This window comes from Mastacembelus armatus, chromosome 2, assembly GCF_900324485.2.
Source record: "Mastacembelus armatus chromosome 2, fMasArm1.2, whole genome shotgun sequence".
NCBI classification, from domain to species: Eukaryota; Metazoa; Chordata; class Actinopteri; order Synbranchiformes; family Mastacembelidae; genus Mastacembelus; species Mastacembelus armatus.
Genome location: NC_046634.1, coordinates 6,071,858 through 6,094,613, shown reverse-complemented (window position 1 = coordinate 6,094,613; position 22,756 = coordinate 6,071,858). Strand labels below are relative to the sequence as shown.

The 22,756-nt window shown below is 37.6% G+C and overlaps 1 protein-coding gene across 3 annotated transcripts; it reads right to left on the bottom strand.

Annotated features, from left to right (window-relative positions):
* Positions 1-1,089: 1,089 nt before the first annotated feature.
* Positions 1,090-21,134, bottom strand: LOC113127276 (rho guanine nucleotide exchange factor 7-like). 3 transcript variants are annotated; one of them, XM_026301715.1, is made up of 23 exons: positions 21,016-21,134; positions 18,967-19,141; positions 17,590-17,673; positions 14,561-14,645; positions 13,781-13,905; positions 13,463-13,667; positions 12,017-12,108; positions 10,475-10,569; positions 10,076-10,171; positions 9,311-9,433; positions 9,075-9,213; positions 7,875-7,934; positions 7,416-7,562; positions 7,136-7,222; positions 6,968-7,046; positions 6,565-6,701; positions 6,233-6,457; positions 6,039-6,132; positions 5,360-5,449; positions 4,744-4,902; positions 3,460-3,556; positions 3,099-3,153; positions 1,090-2,812 (listed from the first exon to the last, which is right to left on the bottom strand). In XM_026301715.1, exons 1-23 carry the CDS (start codon positions 21,039-21,041, stop codon positions 2,690-2,692), a joined length of 2,598 nt encoding a protein of 865 aa, XP_026157500.1. In that variant the 5' UTR covers positions 21,042-21,134; the 3' UTR covers positions 1,090-2,689. The 3 variants fall into 3 exon arrangements, with proteins under 3 accessions (XP_026157500.1, XP_026157498.1, XP_026157499.1); XM_026301713.1 differs by lacking the exon at positions 4,744-4,902 and having other exon boundaries at positions 1,092-2,812; XM_026301714.1 differs by lacking the exons at positions 4,744-4,902; positions 14,561-14,645; positions 17,590-17,673; positions 18,967-19,141; positions 21,016-21,134 and having other exon boundaries at positions 2,690-2,812; positions 13,746-13,886.
* Between the last annotated feature and the right edge of the window lie 1,622 nt (positions 21,135-22,756).

Below are 22,756 nucleotides of genomic sequence, written 5' to 3'. Positions count from 1 at the left end.
AATAATTGAGCTATTTGAGTTTGTTCAGATCAGTTGTCTATATTGAGTGTAGTCCCTCAGTTTACTCTGTGGACAAACTAAATGGCCATATTTACAAACCGAAGTGCTTATATTTCACTTACATGAAGTTTAATGGGCATCCAATATTACTTTAACCATGATCAGCGATTTAGCCCACACTGAAACTCACTACGCCAATAGTCAGTATGCTAGTTAGTGTAACCAAGTCTGCAGAAATAAACGGGTTAATAATCAAACTTTCCAAAACAAACGAAATAAACCAAAACAAAATGCAACGACGCATTTAACCACCAGAAAGAAGCCAACGAGCAGCCAAACAAACAAAACAAACACAAAAACAAACAGGAAGTATTTGACTTACATTAGTCGAAGTCCACTCTCCTGTCTCCCATGAAGTGTCCGTCTTGTCCAGCATCCCCCTGCTTAGTTGTTGTTGTTTTGACGGTCCTTGTGTTTGTTTGTTGACTGAAATCCTGGTCTCCTGTCTCCGGAGCTGGAGAAACAGTGAACAACTGTCAGGTCAGCTTCCCTCAACTCTCCATGTTGTTTCACTTAAATGTTCTTAAAGTCCAGTTGTTGGTCCTGTGGTCACTGGGACAAACAGACACTTTGTTGGTAAAATCCGTGTCAAACTTTCCGGTTGTTTCCTTTAAAAGTTGTTATATTTCCATTGTTTGTCCTGTTTTCACCTGCCTCTAAGTTCACTTGTATTTCATGTAGTTTGGTTATTTTTACAGAAACCCGTCCACGTACAGTGTCCACCTGGACAACAAGTTTAATCAGGACACAGGTTTCACCTGCGTCTGTTCGGGAAACTGGTCAGGGTGCAACTCCCTTGCTGACCACTAGACTGGATGCCATTAGCCTCCGTTACAACCCAGGGGGCGCTGTTTCCCGAATTTCAGAAAACGCAGCGAAGAATGGATGAAGATGAAGACGACTTAAAAATTAAGAAACGGGTGAGAGAAGTGGTGAAGAACTACAAATGGTGTACATTTCATGTCAGTGTATATTGGTTAATATGTTTTTTTTTTTTAAATCTACAGATCTACTGAGACTGAGTTTGACTTTGCATCATTTTATTGACAGACAAATGGGTGAAATAAATAGCAGGAGGAAGACTCATAACTACTATAATCATCATCATCAATATTTGAGCACAGTACATTTACATCAGTCACATTCAGTTAAATATATAAGTTAGAGTTAATTGACATATTGTATAACATAGCTTACATTAGTGTGGTTCTAATTTCAGTAAAGTTTATCAGTCTTTAGGTTTTAGCAAAAGATTTGCATTTCTTTCCATGGCATGTTTAATGATGCTCATAAGAAATAGTTTATGTACAAATCATCTTAAGTGTGATCAGCCAGATCAAGTAAAAAATAAAGTCCTACAAATAAAAAACAGCTGTTAGGAGTAAAAACACAATCACAAATATAAAAATAACAAATCATTCCTCAATAAGTTGCATATTGACATTATATAAATCATGAAAACGTTTCCCAATGTTGTATTGCTTGCAGTTAGGTCTTGAAACAGAAAGACCACAGAAAAAAAAGTTAAGATGAACTAAAAGTAAATAGGTGGTATCAGTGCATCATTTCAGTGACACTCTTCCTATGAAATTCAACACCTCAGTATCAGTTCATTTTGTTCAGTCAAGCCTAATGTCACTTCCTCTATTTGCCTCTGACTTTGAAACAGTTTATCATGAAGATAGTGGAAACTCAATATCCTGAACCTGTATCTAAATATAGTAGCTGTTTGCCAGTGGGCAACTAATCATCACTTCAAAAAACTGGCTAATGATTTTTCACCACTACACAATAAACCAAAAAGTAGATGAACAAGGCTCCTTAGATTTTGTCCAGTTTAGTGAAACAGTGCACTTAATTTGCATCTAAAAACTGACATACAAAAAATATGATACTTTTAAAAATAATCAAAATAATTGGTCAAAAAGCTATAAGCAGCATATGAATCCATAAAATATTGAGCATACAATAATTTTTACACCAGACAGAACTTTCTCATTCTGTAAAACTCATGAAGTCACTTACAAGTGCTGGTAAATTTGGAAATTGTTGGAAATGTGTCTGATAGTCTGTTATTTAACACTTATCATAAATGTGAATTTGAAAAGGTTTCTTACACAATATTATCGTTTAATATTTGAAATTGATATAAACCTGCTGCTAACAAACTGAGGAGTGTGGAAATAAATAATTATATTTCAAGGATTTCATTCACATACTGCTTTAATATCTATGTAGCCTCCATGTCATTCTCATTTATGCACCAAGCCAGTAAATAAAATACTGTCCTGGCAATGGTGAAATTTCATACTTGATGCAAATAAACACAAAGAGGAATGAAAGACAAATAAAGTGAAGGACAAAAAGTGATTTTTTTTGTCACAGCGTTAAATAAAACTGTTTTAAAACACTAAGTAGCATGACATGAAGCTATGTCATCACGCCTACCAGTTAATTTGGCTTCACAGCTTTACAGGGAATTGGGGTGGTGGTGGCAGGCATCTAGTGTTGGTCCATAGTTTGTAAAGTGTTGAATAGTGTGATGAAATATTGGCAGCCTCTGTTCACACACATTGGGTCATTTGGTCATTTCAAATGTAAAAACAGATTAATCAGCTACAGCTTGATCTCAGAGGTTAGTCTCATCCCAGGTTGGGTCATTCAAGTTCTTCAGAACTCTCCTGATGATCCTCTCCAACTCCTTCCTTGCTCGCTGCTCCTCCTCCAGCGTCCTCTTCATCCTCTTGTTGTCCTGGAAAAAAGGGGGTGAGACAAAGAGATGGAAAACAACAAGAGAAGAGAAAAACAAGAAGTGAATAGAGCATTAAAGTGATCTGAGACCATTTTAATTAGCTTGGACTACATAAAACCAAAACTGGGTCAGTAACAGTTCATGACTGTGCACCACCTGAGAACCTTGTCTTACACATAGATGTAAACACGGGCTACATGTATAAAGGACACAGTGTTTGTTAATAAACAATGTTGACAGTAACAAGTAATCAACAGATCAGTAATAAATTAAACTGCAGACTCACCTGTTTGAGTTCCTGGACCTCATCTTTAAGACTATACACGGTGTCGACCAGACTCCTGCAGGAACAGAACAGCTCTGCTGACTGTATTAAATTTATACCCACCATTTTGGGTTTAATATGTTTCACAAAGCGCCTCCTGCATACACATCTTAATAGATACTATAGATATCAAATATCTATAGTTTTTTTCCTTTTGTATTAAAAATATTTCTACCTACTGGATGCTTCCATTGCGACTGGTTTTGCTGTGTTCAGTATCCACATATTCATTTATCTTTTGAAACTGTATTTTTATTTGTAGCATATTAACAGGAATCACCTTCAAATCCTAAATTACCAATATACACATCTCTTCTCTCACCTCTCCTCCACTACAGTTTGTCCATTGCTTCTAGTTTCCTCCACGATAATCTTCTCCTCCTCTGGGAACAACATGTGGACATCCTTCCTGCTGGAGCCTGAATAAAAAATAACAACAATATGACCCAGCATCACAAACAATATGACAAATGCACAAACACATACACATGTACACAAACATACTAGGACTAGGGGGCTTAGGGGTGCCTTGCAAGCAAAGAAACACCAGCTGATGTTACTTTGACAGTTTGCTGAGAGGTAAAATTAACAATGTGGCACTTTTCACTGTGGCAAACTAGTTTGAAAACAGGAGTGTTTTTTACATGGGAAACCTTTTCTCAATCTGAATGTGGCCCAATTAAACAATACCTGAATAAGGAGGTCAGAGATCATTTCTATTTGTAGTACAGCTTGCATTAAAAAAAAAAAAACACAGCTCATGTCATGCCTTTGTGATGCATGATCAAAAGAATTTTTTGCACCATAATAGAGGGAAGTGAGACACAATTGCTGTTTCAACCTGCACATGTGGTTTTGCTGTCCACTATATAATTATCTATTTTTTCTGCATACAATAAAATGGGTGCCAACACACTCAGCTTACTGGGGAAAGCTTTATGCTAAAAATCAAACCTACAAAAAAGTGTAGCACTGCAGTTAATCAATCATATGAAAATTAATCTGAAACAATTTTCAAGCAAAAACACCAAAAAATTACTGGTCCCAGCTTTTGAAGTTTGACTTTTTTTCCAATGTTCTTACTCTTTTGCAATAGTAAACAGAATATATTTGGGGTTTGGGGTGTTGGTCAAAGAAAACAAGACACCATGGGCAGTTTTTACTATTTGCTGACATTTTATGGACCAAACCGTTAACCAGCCGATTAAAAAACCATCTATAGGTTAGCTATTAATGAATATATGGTCATTGACAGTTGCAGCCAGAAAGAAGTGGATCTGAAGAATGCCCAGTATGAACTAAATAAGTAGGGAGAATTTCTAATATTAGAAAATAGTTATCATTTGTTCCAATGTATAATTCAATCATTCACTTTGCTTATGTTGTTTGCATGCAGTTAAACACACACCTTGCCAGTAAACACACTGTACTACAGGCTGTATGCTTATCGAAGCTACTGTATAGTCATAGGAATTCATACAGTCCCATATACAAAGACACAAAGTTTTCTAAACCTACACAGCAGGTAAAACATCTGGGCTGATACAGATGTAATACACTAGCTGCTTTGCTCGCATGTCTGTGGTTTGCGAAACCAGTATCTTACGAGAAAATGAAGCAGTCTTGTAACTATGGGCGGTCCAGATACTGTCATAATCCGAGTCCTCTGATTGGTCAGAACAAGGTGGGTTGGCAGGAAAACCAGCAACGGTGAGGCTGGTGTCAGCAAGCACATGGTTGTGCATGAGGTCAGTCCCTTGCCAGGCTGTGCCATAAAGTAACCAGCAGCAGATGGGGATTGGGACAAACCAAATTGAATGTTGGGGGAATGAGGGGAGGAGTGCAAACCATATTGGTTAAATAGTGAGAGTGTGGGACAAACCATATTGTCAAAAGTTTGGGCAGTATTTTTTTTAACACATAGAAAAGAAAAAAAAGAAAACAACAAAAACAGTTTCAAAATGAAGGAAATAAGAGGAGGATATAATTCAGAAAAAATAGACAAGTAAAATCATAAAGATTAAGGTAATAAAGAAACAATGATCAGATGATGAGGGAAAGCAGGGGAGTGAAGGGAAGACATTAAAAAAGAGAAAAAGATTATTACAGCTGAAAGCAGAGAAAAAACAGTGGTTAGCAATAAGGCAGCTAGGAGTGTGTAAGCATAAACAGTGTGTTCACAGTGTGTTTTCAGATGAATATGCTGATGTGTGTGTACTCACTAGAGTTAAGAGTCTGCCGTGTCTTGGCGCTGGTACAGTAGGCCTCAATCACTTTCAGTATCTGAGCATCCTCCTCTAGAGCTGCTGTGCCTGAGAGACAAGACCAGGACAGAAGCCCAGTGAGCTGGTATAAAACATGTTCATGTGTTTCACACTGCTGCCAAAACACACAAAACACGGACATTCAGCTACATACCCTCTTACAGTCATACTGAAGAAGTCCAACATTTAGCTCTAACTTCCACTCAGTCTGTATTTCAGTACAGTATTTCAGACTCCATATATTACTTTTGTAAAACCTTGGGATTATATTGTGGATTTAAGTGATTCAATATTTATCTGACAGTTAATGTTGTGGGTATTTTAACTGGTAGATTTTTTGAAAATGTGATAAATCAATAGATTAATTAGTTTTTTTGGACTGTAGCTAAAATGGGCCAACTGCAACAGGCTTTCAATTCTGTGTATTTAATAGATAAGGATGAATGCCATGTTGCAAAATAAGGAAGTTAATGTCAAATAACATGCTTATTAGTTATTTATCTTTCACAGTTACACAAAAACCAGTACATAAAAACCGTAAGCACGTGTGTCAACAAGGACGGTAAACACAGAATTAAAGAACACTGCAGACAAATGTTTTCACTGAGTGTATTTGAGTTTCTGAGTTGCACTTAACTCTTTCTGACGGTGAAGTCCTCTTCTGAAGGCTTCCTCTCTGGCTTCCTCTTCGGGAGCAGTTTTTTCATGTTCTTAGGACTCTTACTCATATCCTGCAAAGAGATATAAGAAATGTGCGTGCAACAGGAATGAAACACGTATGAAGCATTTATATCTTTGCTGGACTCATTTTAGTGCATTTTTGAACAGCACCTCCTTGTAGCAGAGAGCAGCAGAGGGCCGGAGTGGTGGTGCAGGGCGTAGACAGCTCAGGCTCCAGGGTTTAGGGGTACTTGGTGGCTCCAGTGGCCCCCACAAAGGGGTGTTACTGTGTGCTGTCCCATACGAGGAGAGATGGGGAAGGGTGTGGTAGGTGTGTCCACTGCTCCCTCCACGTGACTCTGAGTGTCTGGAGGGAGTGACAGGGTGAGAGGGCAGCTGGAAGGAGGAGGAGAGGATAAAGAACCGCACCGGTGGGTAAAGCTGTGGATGTGGATTCATCAACTGTTTAATTAATTTCATCTTTACAAAACATCACCACTTACTGTGTGACAGATGGACTGAGGCTTGTGTGAGTGTGTGTGTGCAGCCGGAGTGTGTGTGTGTTTGGTGAGGAGATCCAGCCAGTCCTGTAGATCCTGCTGGCTGTTACATGCAATCTGCATCCGCTCACACTGCCCACCTGCATAACAACACATATACACAGAAATACGCATACATACAACCGTGATGATGTACAGACAAGCAGGCACAGGTGACACATACAAATACATAGCTGTTTCATGTAAAAGATAGAAAAGGTAAAACTTTGGTGAAAGATTTGCTCTTTACTCTAAACACAACAACATAACATTGACAAGGTATGTTAGACAAGTATGTTAGAACCTTGCACATAATGTAAAGACGCCAAACTCATGTGAGATTCAATAAATGAACAAGAAGGCTGACCAGATATTTCGAAAGCATTCCTCAGGCTTTCTCCATCTTCTATTCTGGAGATGAGCATTCCTGTTAGAGGCACTCTCCCCTAAAAATACACAGGGTTAGCCTGAGGACCAGAGAACAAGCCAGTGCTTCCTGGAACATCCAGGGAGTTTCATTTGATGTAACATGCACCTGATAGATGAATCCACTCATTCTCAGGCTGGCAGACAGCATGAGCAGAGTGTGAGGGAAGAGGATGAGGTAGCGTTCATTTGATTCCTGAAAGACAAAATAATTTTAGATGACTCACTATAGCTCATCGATATTGTGTTGTGCAGGCAATCTCAGAATGAGTTTATATGAAACATATTTGAAACAGTATGGTCAAGGTTACTACTCAACATGTGATTAACCTGGGACTCATTTGTGGTGTGTAACTTTTCAAGGTGTACTTTAAATGTTCTGTGGTTACCTGACAGTTCTGTGTGTGGACCGTGACCTGGGACATATGGAGAACAGGGCCAAGGGTTCTGATGTCATCACCCTCCCAGTTTCTGATTGGCTCTGTTAAAATCTGTAACTCCAGATCCTTCTTCTTCCTCACCTCCTGGCACTCAGCCTGAACACATACACAAGCCAACATGAACACATCAAAACCTAGAGAGATATGTTTTTTTTAATCACCACACTTGTGGTGTAGGCTGTTTGTTGATATCACCACATGTTCTTGTTTTTCTGTTTTAGGAATCTACACTAATGCTTTACAAGTGTTACAGGACCAGAGCAGTAGGTGGTACTGTCTGTGAAACTGAAAATACTTTAAAACCATATTAAAGACAGTTCATCCTATAAGTCTCAATAATGATAAAATTTAGATCTCAACAGTTACAATAACATTCATCTGATACATGAGCATGTGTGTGTGTCTTACTGCAAGGTTTTTGAAGGCTGTCATGGCAGCATGGAGGTCGGCTCGGTCAGGGTGTTGGTCCTAAAACGTGGAAAATATTAAACATAGAAACAAGAAAATGAGTTTTTTCACCCCCATCATATAAAAAAAAAATAACCCTGCTCAGGTCAGTATTAAGTGTCTGCTAGTTAACACATTGCGGATGGATCACGAATTTACTCGTGTTCCGCGCGCCATCAGTTATGGACGGATAACTTGTGTTTTCTACACGCTGTCTTTAGATGCCACGTGCTTTGATGTATTGTATCTACTTTGTCTATTTAGGTGTAAAGATCAGTAGTCAATTAAACTTGGTTGCCTTGATGTTTCTTTTGCTTATTTACCGGTTTTGATTGCATTTTAGTGATTCGAATAGTCGCTATCTTCGTCTTCAAGTTTCTTGTGCTTTTAGAAATGGCCTCTTACAGAAAATGGAAGGAAATGAACGAAACTGAAATACTTTCGGAAGTTTTTTCGGCAGTACCATACTTTAAAAAAGTACTAGGAACTTTTTTTTAATATATAGGCTCTATGCTAAATACAATATATGAAATAATTGCAACTATAAAAGATAAGGTCTCCTCAATAAATCAAACCAAAGGGCTCAGGGATAATTTTTGCATACCGTCTGTGTCTCAGAGCTAAGTGCATACTAACAATGGTAAAACTGGTAACAAAGGAACAGATCAAACAAATGGACACTACAGAAATAAGAGTGTATTTTTTGTGTTTGATGTATTGTATTACTTCTTTTGCACATTATTATGAATTATGTTGATTATTTTTGCATGTAGTTTATAATTTCATCAAGATTATAGTTCATAAAAAGTAGTAATTTTATGCATGCATTTCAAATTATTGTTTCATAATATGAAATAATGTTTTATATTCAAACACTGAAAGTTTAAAATGAATATTATAAAAAGTTGATGAGATGTAAACTCATTTTAGTTGACTGCAAAAAAAAACAGCCTGCCAGGAAAATACGTGGCCACTGGGTTAAGTTCGAAAAAAAAAAAAAAATTCGGTCTTTAATGTGTTAATATGTATCTGTACAGGTTAAAAACAAAAAGCACAATGATGACACAAACAATATTCAGCTGTTATTAGCATTGCTCATTGGGTCAGCTATTATAACTCAATACAATATCAACCCAGAGAGACAAACAGATTCAGGCTAACCTCCATATGTCTATCTAGTTCTTTGAGCAGGGTTGGGTATCTCTCCAGTCTGGTGAAGGGTTTACTGAGATTGGTGGTCAGAGTCAGGATCCCAGGAGAAGATGCCCCCTTTGACTCCATGTATTCCCCCAGCTCCTCACTACCAGGCACATGTACAGAGAACATATTCACACACAGCATTAGAGAAGAAAGCTTAACAGTGTGGCTTTAATACATGCAGTGTACTGTTATTGTACCTGTGTTGTGTGAGGATGCTGACTGCAGAGGGGTGGTTGGAGCAGTAGGCAACGTAGATAATCTTCATCTGGGGCATTAGATTCAGGAAGAACCCCCCGATCCTTTGCTGGCTCTCTGGCAGTCTAGACACACACATGACATGTGAGCCTGCATAACAACTGCCCCTGTTGACATTTTATTACACCTACTGATAAATATTTAATAGATGATAATTACGGGATAATTGACATAATGCTGAAGAAACGTCATGCTGGTAAACAGTCACATAAAGACTGCATATAAGATCATCATGGTTACAATATTTTGCCAATTGTATGTTTACTCAAGAAATTATTTTAAAACTTTTATTTATTTTTCTTATAGAAAAGATTTTTACAACCTTGAACCTGAGCAGGAATTGAATTTGGTTGGTCTTTTCTTGTTCTGAGAAATAGACTATGTTATTTCACTCTACCACTAGATGTCAACATAAAGCTACACACAGGCCTCACACTAACTGCACTCCTGAATTGGAAGTATTAATCTCCATCTTCATCTGGGTTTTGCGCAAGTTTCAGGGAGCCTGGTTCAGCTCTATTGTAATTATGGTGAAATTGCTACAACATTAACTTATATGATAACTTCTGTTTAATAGATTGTTAGTGTTAAGACTGAAAGACTTTTTATGAAATTACAGCAATGCATTGCAAAAGGGCATATTTTATTGATGATATATCATCATATGACTAGTCTGCAGCTGACAGAAAATGAGGTAATGTACTGACTTTGTATGCTCCTCCAGGGACTGAACCAACATCTGCTGGAAGGTTGAGATCTCCTCCAGATTTCCTTGAATATGAGTGATATCAACACTGCTGAGTCTGCAAAACAAAGGAGAGTGATTCATAATGTAAAAGTGCATACATTTATCTGCATACAGGTTTATATATTTAAGTTAAATTATCTAGAGTACTGCATATATCATCCAATAAGCATATGGTATATAACAGAGTATTTATGTGTGCTATGTGCCCTATAATATTCTGTTAAAATTGGACAGTTTATATGAGTATTTCACTGACAGGAGCAAACCTTGGGGCAAGGCTTCCTCAGAGTGGATATGCTTGGGTGTGCACTTCTAAACCTGTTAAATAAAACAACAGAAGGTGTAAAAATACCTGTACCTGTCTGTGGGATGAAGTGAGCGCAGGTATGAGCCCAGAAGACTCTGTAGCTCCCTTGAATATTCACTTTCTGCTTCCAGGATGTTCTGTAGGACCTAACAGACATATGACCCACAAACACACAGGCACTTTTATATTCTTTACGATGACTGATATAATGAAAAGATAATATAAGAGAAAAGAGAAAAATGGAAAATGAAAATGCCAAATTCATGCAAAAATGCAAAAATTCTACTACTATAAAAAACATTGGTATATGAGTCTCATATTTCACTGTCATTTCATAGAAATTAGTGCTATTTAACCCAAAATTCATTCATCTGTTCTCTTTATGGTTATGAACACAGTGTTCTGGAAGTAAGTCTAGACACAAACAACAACATCTGAGCAGGTCAAAACAACACTATAAGCAGTTGGTTTTTCAGTGGGGAATGTGTTTTGTAATAAGCTAATGGAGCGCAATATCAGACCCTGTGGGAGCTGTAACACTGGCTCCAGTAGCTTTCAGTGGGTCTGACTTCTCAGGCTAATTGACAAATCTCTCCACAACATCATTTACATCACAAGAATGAGGTTTCTGCTAATTAATTGTAGGATTTTAGACAAGTAACATGTTGTGCTTCTCCCCTTAGGTCTGGAGATAGTAACAATTTGACCACAATTAAAGAAACTCCAATTATCTATCTACATTAATGATAATATTTTTTATTATATATTTTTATTATATATTGCCATGTAAGTGGACAGAGGCTGGGTCTGGCACCGTCAACACAGATCCTATGAGTATATTTTAAGCCTGAACCAAACCAAAGAGGCTCTTTCTGAATGACTAAAACTTTTTCATTTCTAACTTTTTGTGGCATTTCTGTCTCGGAACAGCTTTGACTTTAGGCTGCATCTTCAAGTGTGTGTATGAGAAAAACACTCAGGTACCCAAACCAAAGATATGATACAGTGGCAGCTTGTTGCATTATTAAACACACACACAGAGACAGGCACACACACAGACAGACACACACACAGTGACAGGAGCAAACCTTGGGGCAAGGCTGCCCCAGAAATCACTGGAACGGAAGAAATAACCTACATTACATCTGCTGCACTCTCTCACACTCACACACAGTGACGGCACATGGAGGGGCTCTGCTCATCCATACACACAGAGACACAGCTACATGATCATTAATTGAATGTCTGGATGAAAAATAATTGATTGTGACAGTCTACAAATGAAGAAACAATGTGACAAACATCCCTTAACTCTGTTTATGCCAGCAGTCAAACTTAAAGCTGCACCAAGAGAGAGAGCAAATATTTAACAAAGGGCGTCGTTTATTTCATTGGAGCAATGGTGTCTTCAAAAATTCATATTTTTTCACCGAATTTTAAACCTTTGCCACAAAATGCCAACTTGTAAACCTACATTGTAAACCTTAAATATTCTGTAAAGACTTGACTCTAAGAAAATGTTGTCCTCAAACAATCATAAGCATAGTTTTGGGTACAGAGAAACGCACAGATTCTTAAGACCATGATACTCACCACATTGTAGTAGGTCTTATTGATGACAGTTGTGTCAAAACCTTTGGGCGGACTTTTCAGTGTCCCAGACTTTGACTTGTCTGATGCTTTATCTACAGAGAGAGAGAGAGAGGGCAAAGACATTTAGGAATAATACAAAAGAAACGTAATTTATTGTTAATGGTGACTACTATACGGTTGGGTTTTTTTTTTTTTTAATCTTTGTAGCTTACTCAGTGATGAATTTTGTGGTTGGCTTAGAATTGTATGGAATTTGTATGGAGATTGTAATAATTGTACGGTTAATTTTTCATTTGTTTTAAAAAAAAAAAATTAATAAGGATTTGGAAAACCAGAAGAGCATCATCTGTAGGAACACAAGCTTTATAAAAGAGAGTCACAGAGGTGACAGTTCTGACCACTCAAAGCAACAGCATCAATAAATGTTCCAGTTTATTTTATTGCACTCAGTATCAACTCTTATGGTAGCTAGACTGTCATTGCAATTCAATAAAATTTCATAGAAAAATGTCTTCTTAATGAAGTTTCATTACAGTATGTAGGACAACAAATGACTGAAAGCTTTAATTCACTGACTCCACAATGTTACATCATTTCACTGTGCTGGTTATTGTTACTTCAGCATTGCACAGCCAATAACAGGGATACTGTCATAGCTGTCAGTTCTCTATTGTCCTTTGTTGGCATTGCCAAGTAAAGAAGAATAATAAGCATTTTCTACATATTGTCAAGCTAACTGTACTCTTTAGATCCATCTGGCTGACTAAAGAAAATAAAGAGCTTTCTATCTCAAACATCAAACAACTCCCACTAGTGATATGAATTTACTTGAATTCCTGCTGTTATTATGGTTCTTGTTTTCTGCTGTTAACCTCAGGTCAGGAAGTTTCTTTCTATACAGCAGCTCTGGAACTTCCTGCCTTTGTGTGCTTGTGGAGCTTCCTTCCTTCACCCTTGCCTTCCCTCCTATGAAAGTAACACAACTAACCATCACCATCAAACCATTGCTCCTCTAAACACAAGGGGCAGCAGTTAACAGCCTACTGAATTCACAGTTTGGGTTAAAAATGCCAACCAACACAGTTTATAAATATGTTTAACATATGTGTATGCAAAATCAATCATTATATCATGATATAAAAATGAGTGAAAAACCTTGAAGATAACGAATGTCACAAACTATGCTAGTTGATTGTTTACAAAGTGAAGGAAGTGAAAGTGAAATGTTGACCCAAAAATGTATCTTAGTGCAGTTTAATTAAAAAGGGCACTGTCTTATTTTTCACTCTTGGTTAAAGTACATATGAATAAAACTAGATGCAGGAGGTAACAAGTGCAATTAGGAGCAATGCACACACAAAAAGTGCAAATTAACACCACTGTTCTGAAAAATGACAGAAAAAATGAATGAAACAGAACATCTGAAGCAACACGAGCTGCACCCACCGTTTCCTTTTAGCTCCCGTACATAGTTACTGGGAAACCACCCAGTCCTGCCATTGAGCAAGCCTTCCCACCATCCCCCCTCCTCCTGTCTGCTCACACTTATGATGTCGCCCTTGGAGAAAGAGAGTTCATCTTCATTGGTCTGCTGGAAGGGAAAGCGCGCCTTGACAAGCAATTGACCACACCCGCTGCCTTCTGACATGTCCTAGGAAAGAGGAGAGCAAGAATAACTAAACATATATATTATGTTGAACTCCAGTCAGTGTTTGGTGACCGTTATTACCTGCTCGTTATCTTCTTGTCGTCATGGTTACTCACCAGGCTGCGGTACTGAGGCTGCATCAGTTTAGAGGAGCGACTCTGAGTGTTGAGAGAGTCAAAGGACTTGATCCTCAACGTTGAGGTGTGCGGCACACATACACTGTCTCCAGAAACACCTACAACTGCACATAAACAACGATTCCATTTTTGGTATCTATTAGTTCATCAATTAAAATGTCTTTAATTTGTTACAAATCTCATTGAAGATCGTGATGGTTATAATAAAAATAAACCAATAAGCATTTATCAAAATATACACTGTACAATGTAAACAAGGGCTGCAACGAATACTCAAGGAAATCGATGAATTTGATTTGTTTAATTACTATCACTTGTATTATCGGAGCTGCTACACCTAGGCATCATTGTTCCACAAGGACCGTAATCACTGTCGCACAACGCATTTCAAAGTTGGTGCTATGGCAGGGAGCGAAACCGTCCGTAAAAGGCAAAAAGTGTCCAAAGTTTGAGATAATTTCAAACTTAAAAAAGATGACAACAAGGTACAATGCGCGTATTGTAAAGTAGAAGTGGCATACTACAACAGCACTTCATCAATGCCTCAACATCTGAACAGAAAGCATGACTGGACACGAGCTCACCCAGCAGAGCCGACACAAGGTAATGTCATTTCAAGGTAAACTGTCGTTTCTGTCATGCAATACACAACGGTATTACTGTTTAAAAATATGATACTAAAATGAATGATAGTAACATTATTTAACAAGAACAACATTAACAATAGCACACATATACACATAGGCACAATAACCTCACCTTCAGTAGCTTTGTTAAGGGCAACCAAGGAGTTCAAGACCTTGGAAAAGTTCACTCCCTGCAGCAGATCATTGACCTCAAAAGGCTAAAGAGGAAAAATGAAAAAGCATTACAAATTTTAGAGTAATAATAAAGCACTCAGGGGCTTGAAACAGAAGACAGAAGAAAAAATGTGCACACATTCATAATATATTTATAGAGCATGACATCAATAAGGACACAGAGCTGTCTTCCTGACATTTCCATGCAAGTACCTCACACAGAGTCGTGGCAGTAAATAGAAAGCAACGGAAATATGGCCTCAGCTGATGATCACAATAAGAATAACAACAAAAAAATAGCATAATTAGGTTTACTGACTGAGCATAATTAGGTTTACTGACTGACAAAAATAATTTCTAATTATTTTTAGAAATAATGGCTTTGTTCCTTTAAATACCCTCTTATTTAACTTATATATATATTAGATCTCATTGTAAATTTACATTATAAAGACACATAAGCCTAAAAATGAAGACACACACAGTTTAGTGGGGGGTTGCAACTCAGATCCAACTGCAGTCTGAAGCGGGATTAATCAAAGTCTGAGCTCCCCCTTGTAATCTCCCAATCACGTACACACACACAGCTATAATCAAAATACCTCTGAAGCCCCTAATCTTGTGTATACCACACACTGACTGACTTCTACATTCCCAAGACACAAAGATAGAACAATCTGGTTCATGTCAAAGCTGAAAAATTCTGATATAATAAGATTTGATTTTAAAATAAACTATTTCATATTGAGAATGGCAAGGAATTTGGAAATGCTATGTTTACGTTAAATTCTTTTCAAGGATAAAGCAACACCATTTGTTAATGGAGTTCTCCTTTCAAAAACCCACTCAATGTAATTCATATATAGAGGCTGCTTATTATTAAGTAGCATGGACCCAACAGGCAAAGAACATTTTCAAATCTCCCACTGTCATTAGGCCAATGTACATTCTCTTTTTTTAACCACTTCTGCAGCAAAAATTTATGTTCACACACATCTGAGGCATTTACTGTAGCTGGTGCTCCTTCCAGGTTTTATGATACTTCGGTAATAGATCAATGGACTTAATCAATACTTAAATTTGACACTGAGAACTACATGAATAATATCAGCAACAAAGAAAGGCTCTCAGAAAGACCTTGTATCTCACTAATGGAGCAACAGTGCATTTGATAGTTTGAAACAGTAGACATTATTTATTGATTATGGATGGAATTTGGTAGATTTTGCATTAACATTTTATGGTATAGTTGTCCTCTACTTCTTAATAAAGTTTCTTAATCAAAATTAAATTTGGCTTCATAAAATGAAGCAATAATGAGACCACAGCACGTAACCAAAGAAAAACCATAATCACCACATAGTAAATGCAGTTATTTTCATCAAGCAGGCTGCATCTGTAATGAAAATCCTCTCACATATAGCTGTTGCAGGCAGAGAGCACATAATGACAGCATGCTTGAAACAAGCATCGGTGATTGGTCAAACAGCTTACCTGAACTGCCAGTTAAATTTAATCAATGGCAGAAGTCCAATTTATGATTGTTTTATGATTAATTGTGCTGCTGTAGCTCACCTGGGGGTCAGAACTCATCCACACTCATACTGACACTTGTCATCCACTCTGTAATCCTCCACTATTGGACAGACAGTCTGGCTCGTCCTCTGCTTGTCCGACTGTCTGGGAGAATTACTATGCTGATGTCAGTTAGGCTGCTGGTAATGGAGGTCTTGGCTTCCAGCTACATGGCTGACATGCTTCTAATCAACCTGATTGGAAAATCCACTGGCTGCGTGGTGTGTTGCATTACATCATCCCCCTATTTTACTACCTCCATTTCATCTTTTCATACTCATTTAAGTGCTCATTTACCATAAGTTCAATTTTTTCTTGTCTGAATGATTTTCCAGGTCTGAGGTAAAACCTTATGATTGGTTACAGGACTAGTGAAATAGTTCTTTTCCATTACGACGATTCTATGGCTTTTTCCATGACAAAGATCGATAGTATGTGTACTCACTCTCACTAGCCCTGTTTTCCTCATTCCTAGTGGGGAAGGATATAACCAGACCTGACCCAATGTTGTGCAAACACACACACCCAAACACGTGCTTTTGAACTCTGATAAAAGATATTTTTCAGAAAACATGCCAACAGCTGCCATACATTTAGTGACACTTTCACTACTACTAACTTTCTGTTTAACCATTTCTGTGCCAAACAAATCAAACCACTTTACTGCTTCACACATCATCACCACCATAACTGGCAGCAACCTGTAACCACAAGATGGACATCATTATAATCATTTGATAATATTGCTAAACTGCGAGAAAAGAGATCAAACGTCTAATTACAATCACAGTCAAAGGATTCCCATAGACAAGCATTGCAATATTAGTATCTTTTCCTACATGTATAACATCTCACACTATCCTATAGTTATTATAAACCAATATGTTGATCTATTCCACAGTACTGCCAGGTCTGAAATGAAAACAGTGTGTCCATGCATATATCTACCACTTGTTTCCATAACAGCAACTCATCCTGATGCTGCCATCATTAATTTACCTCAGCAACAACCAAATAGTGTAAAATTAAACTCACTTTGGCAACTGTAAATGTGTACCCACCTGAAATATATTATGAATTCTTAGTATATAACACAGTAAGTGGTTTTTACCTTGTGTAGCTTAGTGTGTCACTATGACGATAGTATTTTAGTGTTTGTCTATACTGTTAGCCATTCAATCGAGGTATTATATTGATGACTACACATGGATGGGTAGGGGAAAAAAACTGAATCAGTTGGATCCAAACAACCAAACACACACATTTGTCCAACACACTCAAGTTTTAACGGGTGGTTTTAACGGGTGGTTTAAATAATAAATAGGTTTGTGGAAGTATGGCGTATTTTTTTTTCCAAGTTTAACCTTATGAAAGTGCAGTATTCATAAATAATTGATGTGTTAGTTAACTCACCTCCACACCAAAAGCCCCACAGCCTTTAATAAATTCGCTAATGTTCCTCTGACACTCGCTGTCGCTCCTTGGTTCCTGGAAAAACTACACACAAAAAGTCGCTAAATGAACTTCCAACACTGTCTGGGACCATTTATAAAGTGTTTATGATGGTGTTTACGATTTTTCTGCAAAAGTATAAGCTTATTCCAGGCGTTTCTGCTGCACTTGCTACTTGCTGCTTACGAGGATCAAGCTAGCTGGACTACGAAGTGAAACTTCCGGTTTCAACTTTCAAATTAATGCATTAATTGATAGTCTACTTACATATTTGGTGTGAAATTGATCTTTCGCTGAAAATATATTTTCTATATAATTCTTGCAATTATAGTTGCAGTCATACACCTTGTTATTGATGATTATTTTTAAAGTTTCTTCTGAAATATACCTTTCTAATCAAGTCGTACTAGCCCATATCATGTACCATGATGCCTGGCGAAAAAGAAAATATACAATTACATATTTTATTATTTGAAAAGAAGTCTGAAGCCCACATCCAGAGTAGACTAATTGTGGAAAAGCTAGAGGGGGAATCATAAATAGTATCGTAGGTGATTCATGGTCGCTATCTATTTTATTTTGAAAGCAGCCGTCCCCCAGTCTGTGTCGTGCAACGGGAAGTCAGGTAAACCAAAGAGGATGTGACGTTTGACTGCGTGTGTATATTGGTATTACTGATGTTGTGGGGACATAAATCTGTTTGCGGGACTCTACGTCCTTATGGACAAAGAGCAAATCACCGAATTATAAATCATTTTATTTAAGAGGGCCTCCTCAAGTATATTTGTGTAACTAGCATGATTTAAATATAAGAAGTATTGCAGTATTTATATTGGCATTATTAGTTTTACAGCAATGTTTTTTTGTTTTATTTATGCAGACATCAGAGAAATAAAAATAAATGTGTAGATTAAAGTTTAATTTACCTATAAGGAATAATAAAGAAAAACATAAGGGCAGGATACGATGAGAATAAACTGTACAATAAAAACAAATGCGAGCAACTACAGCAGCTGTTAGGAGACTAGTATTTATGCGTGACCCTAGACTTTCTGACTATAGTCAGTATAAAAATACACACCGAGTCAAAACATTTTCTTATAAATAAGAAAATTCTCGTGGGAACTGTGATCTTTTTAAATGGGGACATTAATGCAGATTTCAAATAAAAACCATTTAGACTATCTGTATCACTTTTCCCAGAAGCCCTAACTTTCTTTTGCTGTTTGTCAAAATAAAAGTTTTATACGAGGCTGCCAATATAATGTTCTACATAACTTTTTAAATGCTGTGAGAAACACTATATTAGGGTTTTAGGTATTTCTTTCATAGACTTACTTTGTCCACGGTCCCGGGTCTGAGACGCTCCACCAGCCTGCAAAGCACCACTCCATCCTGCAGAGACGCCCGGAGAAACGCTTCTGGATCCGAGATGCTTTTCTTGGGAGACTCCAGAACCCCCAGCGTTATGAGCCACGTTACCGTCTGTTCGGCCGAATTCATGGCTGGGTCTCTAATGTTATAACACAACAAGAGCAGCACACTATTTAGTCCGTCCAAAATGAGACAGGAGGCACAGCCCCGCCTTGTTTGAACATTACCATCAGCGCGCACTGGCTAGATCACACAGGCTGTTATTCCAAAACAGACAAAAACACAGTGGAAATGGGAAATAAAGGTGGTTCCTTCCTTTAACAGCTTCCTATTGTCCCACACTGCTCTCTCTCTCTCTCAGTCTCAGCGGATGTCGGCATCACCTTTGGTTGTGCACAACTGTAGCAGCACCACCAGCGTCAAAGAAAAGACTGTGTCACCATATTTCCTTTGAGTTTTCACATTAAAAGTCTGTTTTGGTGAGCATGTGGAATCATGTTCAAATTATTAATAAATGTATTTTTAAATTACTATTTTGTATCATTATTTTGTTTCTTCTTTGGTGACAGATGCCTTCACAACCAGTGCCAGTAAAGCAAACTGACATGGAAATTTAAGAATAAAAAACAAAAAAAGCTGTCGTGACAACTTGGCAATTACGTCAGTATAGTCATCTTTATGTGCATTTATATTATTTACATTTTTACTGACTTTATTATAAATGAATTAGCTGTGAATCCCCGCAAGTAGCACCGACCAAGGGTGGTGTAGTGGCTAGTGTTGTCGTTTATCACTTCAGGTGTTAAACGTTCAAATCCAAGTTCATTCCTTGCCTCTTGCATTGTTCTTTTATTTCAGAGTACTCCAGCTTTAGTACTTTTCATCATTTTGTACTTTTACTTTGAAGACAAACCTGCGACTTCCATTTTAAACCCCCGTGTCGGTTTTGATAGCCAACTAAACCAGCGCAGACAGATGATAGCTCTCGTCAGATAAAGCTAGACGGCTGTTAAACTCCCAAATGGCTGAAATACAATTTACTTCCCAATATCGCAAGTTCCATTTCATTTCAAGCAAGATATTGGACAGATATGGTATCCCAAACTCGATTTAAGAATCAATGCATTTAAATTACGTGGCTACACAAGGTTCAGAAAGCAGTGGAACCAACTTGTGCAAATACGGTTATTTTTTGGTGAACCATAACTCATGGGTTAAATCGATTTCTTCCTCAGGCTGCAGGGTTGTGACATTAAGGCATTGACTGAACGCCTGAACTGTGCAACCCTGGTCTGTGTCGCCCTCCGTCGGCCAGTTGCGTTTATAGGTTTTCTTGGTTGAATTTGTCAATTCTTGTGTGCATATAGTTTACACGGGTGACTTCATTTTCAGTATCCATGCTGATTATTCTACAGTGCACTGATCAAATTTCATGTATCAACAATTTTACATAGTCTGCGCAAGTCTATATTTTTTATTAGTTAAGATACATATACCAATTTCGTGCTGATACTTGAGTGCATATTCCCTCCCACATTAAAGTCAGATGAAGGATAACAGATTACCTTTAGAAAAAAAAAGTCATGGATGTTTGTGGACACCATATCACACTCCACATTTCCTTTCACTACTCACAGAAAGTGACACATATAGCTCAGTGCATTTGATGAGTGTTTCTGAATGCATCTTAAACTAAAAAATAGAGGTTCAAGTCCAGCTACAGACCCCTTGTAGTTTTAGTGTAAAGACTAAAAATATACCTTTAATTTGTTAAAGTGTGTTGTATAGCATTGATTAGCACCTCACTCTTTAAAATAAATTATAAAGGTAGGAAAAGGAGCTAAAAAAATGTCATAAATGGATAAGAAGTTTAGAGTAATGATCTGTACAAGGCATGCAAGCTGTAGAATATTTTTAGTAAATATCATGGGTTAATTGACAAACAGCTAATAATTCATCTGCCCTAAGCCACACATACAACACAACATGCAACAAAAACTATGCCCAACATACCTCATGGCATCCGGGCTTTTGGTCATGAAAACAGGATCTATGGAGTTTCATGACTAGAATCAATTACAGCAACCTGTTTCTATTCTTCTTTACGGGAACTTAGTGTGGACATATCAAATAGTATTGAGCAACTGAAGAAGATATCTCAAAAACATAATTTAAGATCAGAGGCATGGGGTGTGAAAAATGCACACACTTCATAACAGGATGTCACGCTAAGTATTTGTACAAAATAAGGTATCACTTTAAAATGCAGTCTTTCCAGTGACACAAGTAGTGCAGAATATTTTCTTCTGCTCTCTCTTCCTGTCAGTACAAGCTTGTAGATAAACCTAGACATGAAAATCTATGTAATTCTAGATGTCATTGTGGACCCTGGCAAAACAGCCTATAATGATGTTGCTTCTTTCCTGTTACCCTGACCTAACAGAAAGTCAGGAAAAATACAGGTAGATACATTCAATTGCACCAAACATGACACTCCCAGTTCATTGCATAGTAGACAAGATTAACTTTTTTCTACAACACAAATAATAATAAAAAAAGATAATGACTGAAGACCCTCAGTTAAAGTTAGCCACACTGACAAACACTTCCCTAACATCTTATAAAGCAGAAACTTTCGCTCAGTTTTTCTTTTTTTTTGACAAATTTTGACTGATATTGTAAAATTGATGTTTATAGCTAGTTTGAATAGTTGAAGGCCTTTCCGATGGACAACAGGTCTCAAAACAACTGGCCTCTGAACAAATGTTACTGGCCACACTATATTCAATTGCATTTGTGACCCAATAATTCAATTCAAATAGACACTGCAGGTTGGTGGGGCCAGTAACTGCACATCAGTGATATACAGCTCCAGGACCAGGGACACTTGCAGAAGGTACAGAGAGAGAGAGAGAGAGAGAGAGAGGGAGAGAGAGAGAGAGAGAGAGAGCACAAACTAGGGCAGAGAGAAAGCACAAAATTAGTGACATTCAATGGTGGAATATACATGTGAGGAGGGAGGAGAGGAAGAGAGAGGAAGGGAAGGGAGGAGAGGGTTAGGGTAGGGGAGCTCAGTGCACCGATGGCCCTCGGGCAGTCTAGGCCTATAGCAGCATAACTAAGGGATGGATCAGGGTTACCGGAAGCCAGCCCTAACTATATGCTTTGTCAAAAAGGAAAGTTTTAAGTCTAGCCTTAAAAGTACAGTGTCTGCCTCGTGAACAAATGTGATCAGAACAGACAGAATCTTAATCTCACAAATTTAATCAAAGGGAGTTATCTAACTCTGACAAGTCTTTTAGCAAAAACCAACAAAACCACAGAAACCAGAGGGCCAAACCATTTTCCATGAACAGGAACAGTTTTTCTTTGAACAAGTTTAGTCTGAGCTAGTGAAAACAAAATTGTCTCTGCAACTTTACATGAATATATTTATCAAAGAGGAAGCAGTTTACCATTTAAGAATTAAACATAATAACAAGCCACAATAAATGATGGTTGGGGTTCTTTACTTACTCACAAAATAATGAAAAACAGTGCTGATAAAGAAAAGTCTGGGAATCACCAAAGACAGTAGGAATCATCCTGTGATTGCCATGTCTATAATTCATATATACTTGATATATGCCAGTCTCCATCAACCTACAGTATTTCCATCCTCTAAGCCATCGTGCTGCCAGCTCATTATTCCAGCAGGTGAAATAGCAATATTTCCATTTAGATTTTATAAATGGCAACATTTTATTTTAATATT

What these genes read in the sequence shown, in the direction of transcription:
- LOC113127276 (XM_026301715.1), bottom strand. Translation starts at nt 21,041, where the DNA reads ATGACCAAAAGCCCGGATGCCATGAG. An exon ending in TCACTTCATCCCACAGACAG is followed by an intron (nt 10,172 to 10,474) that starts GTACAGGTATTT and finishes TTTGTTTTGCAG; the next exon opens with ACTCAGCAGTGTTGATATCA. An exon ending in AGGTCCAGGAACTCAAACAG is followed by an intron (nt 2,813 to 3,098) that starts GTGAGTCTGCAG and finishes CCTTTTTTCCAG; the next exon opens with GACAACAAGAGGATGAAGAG.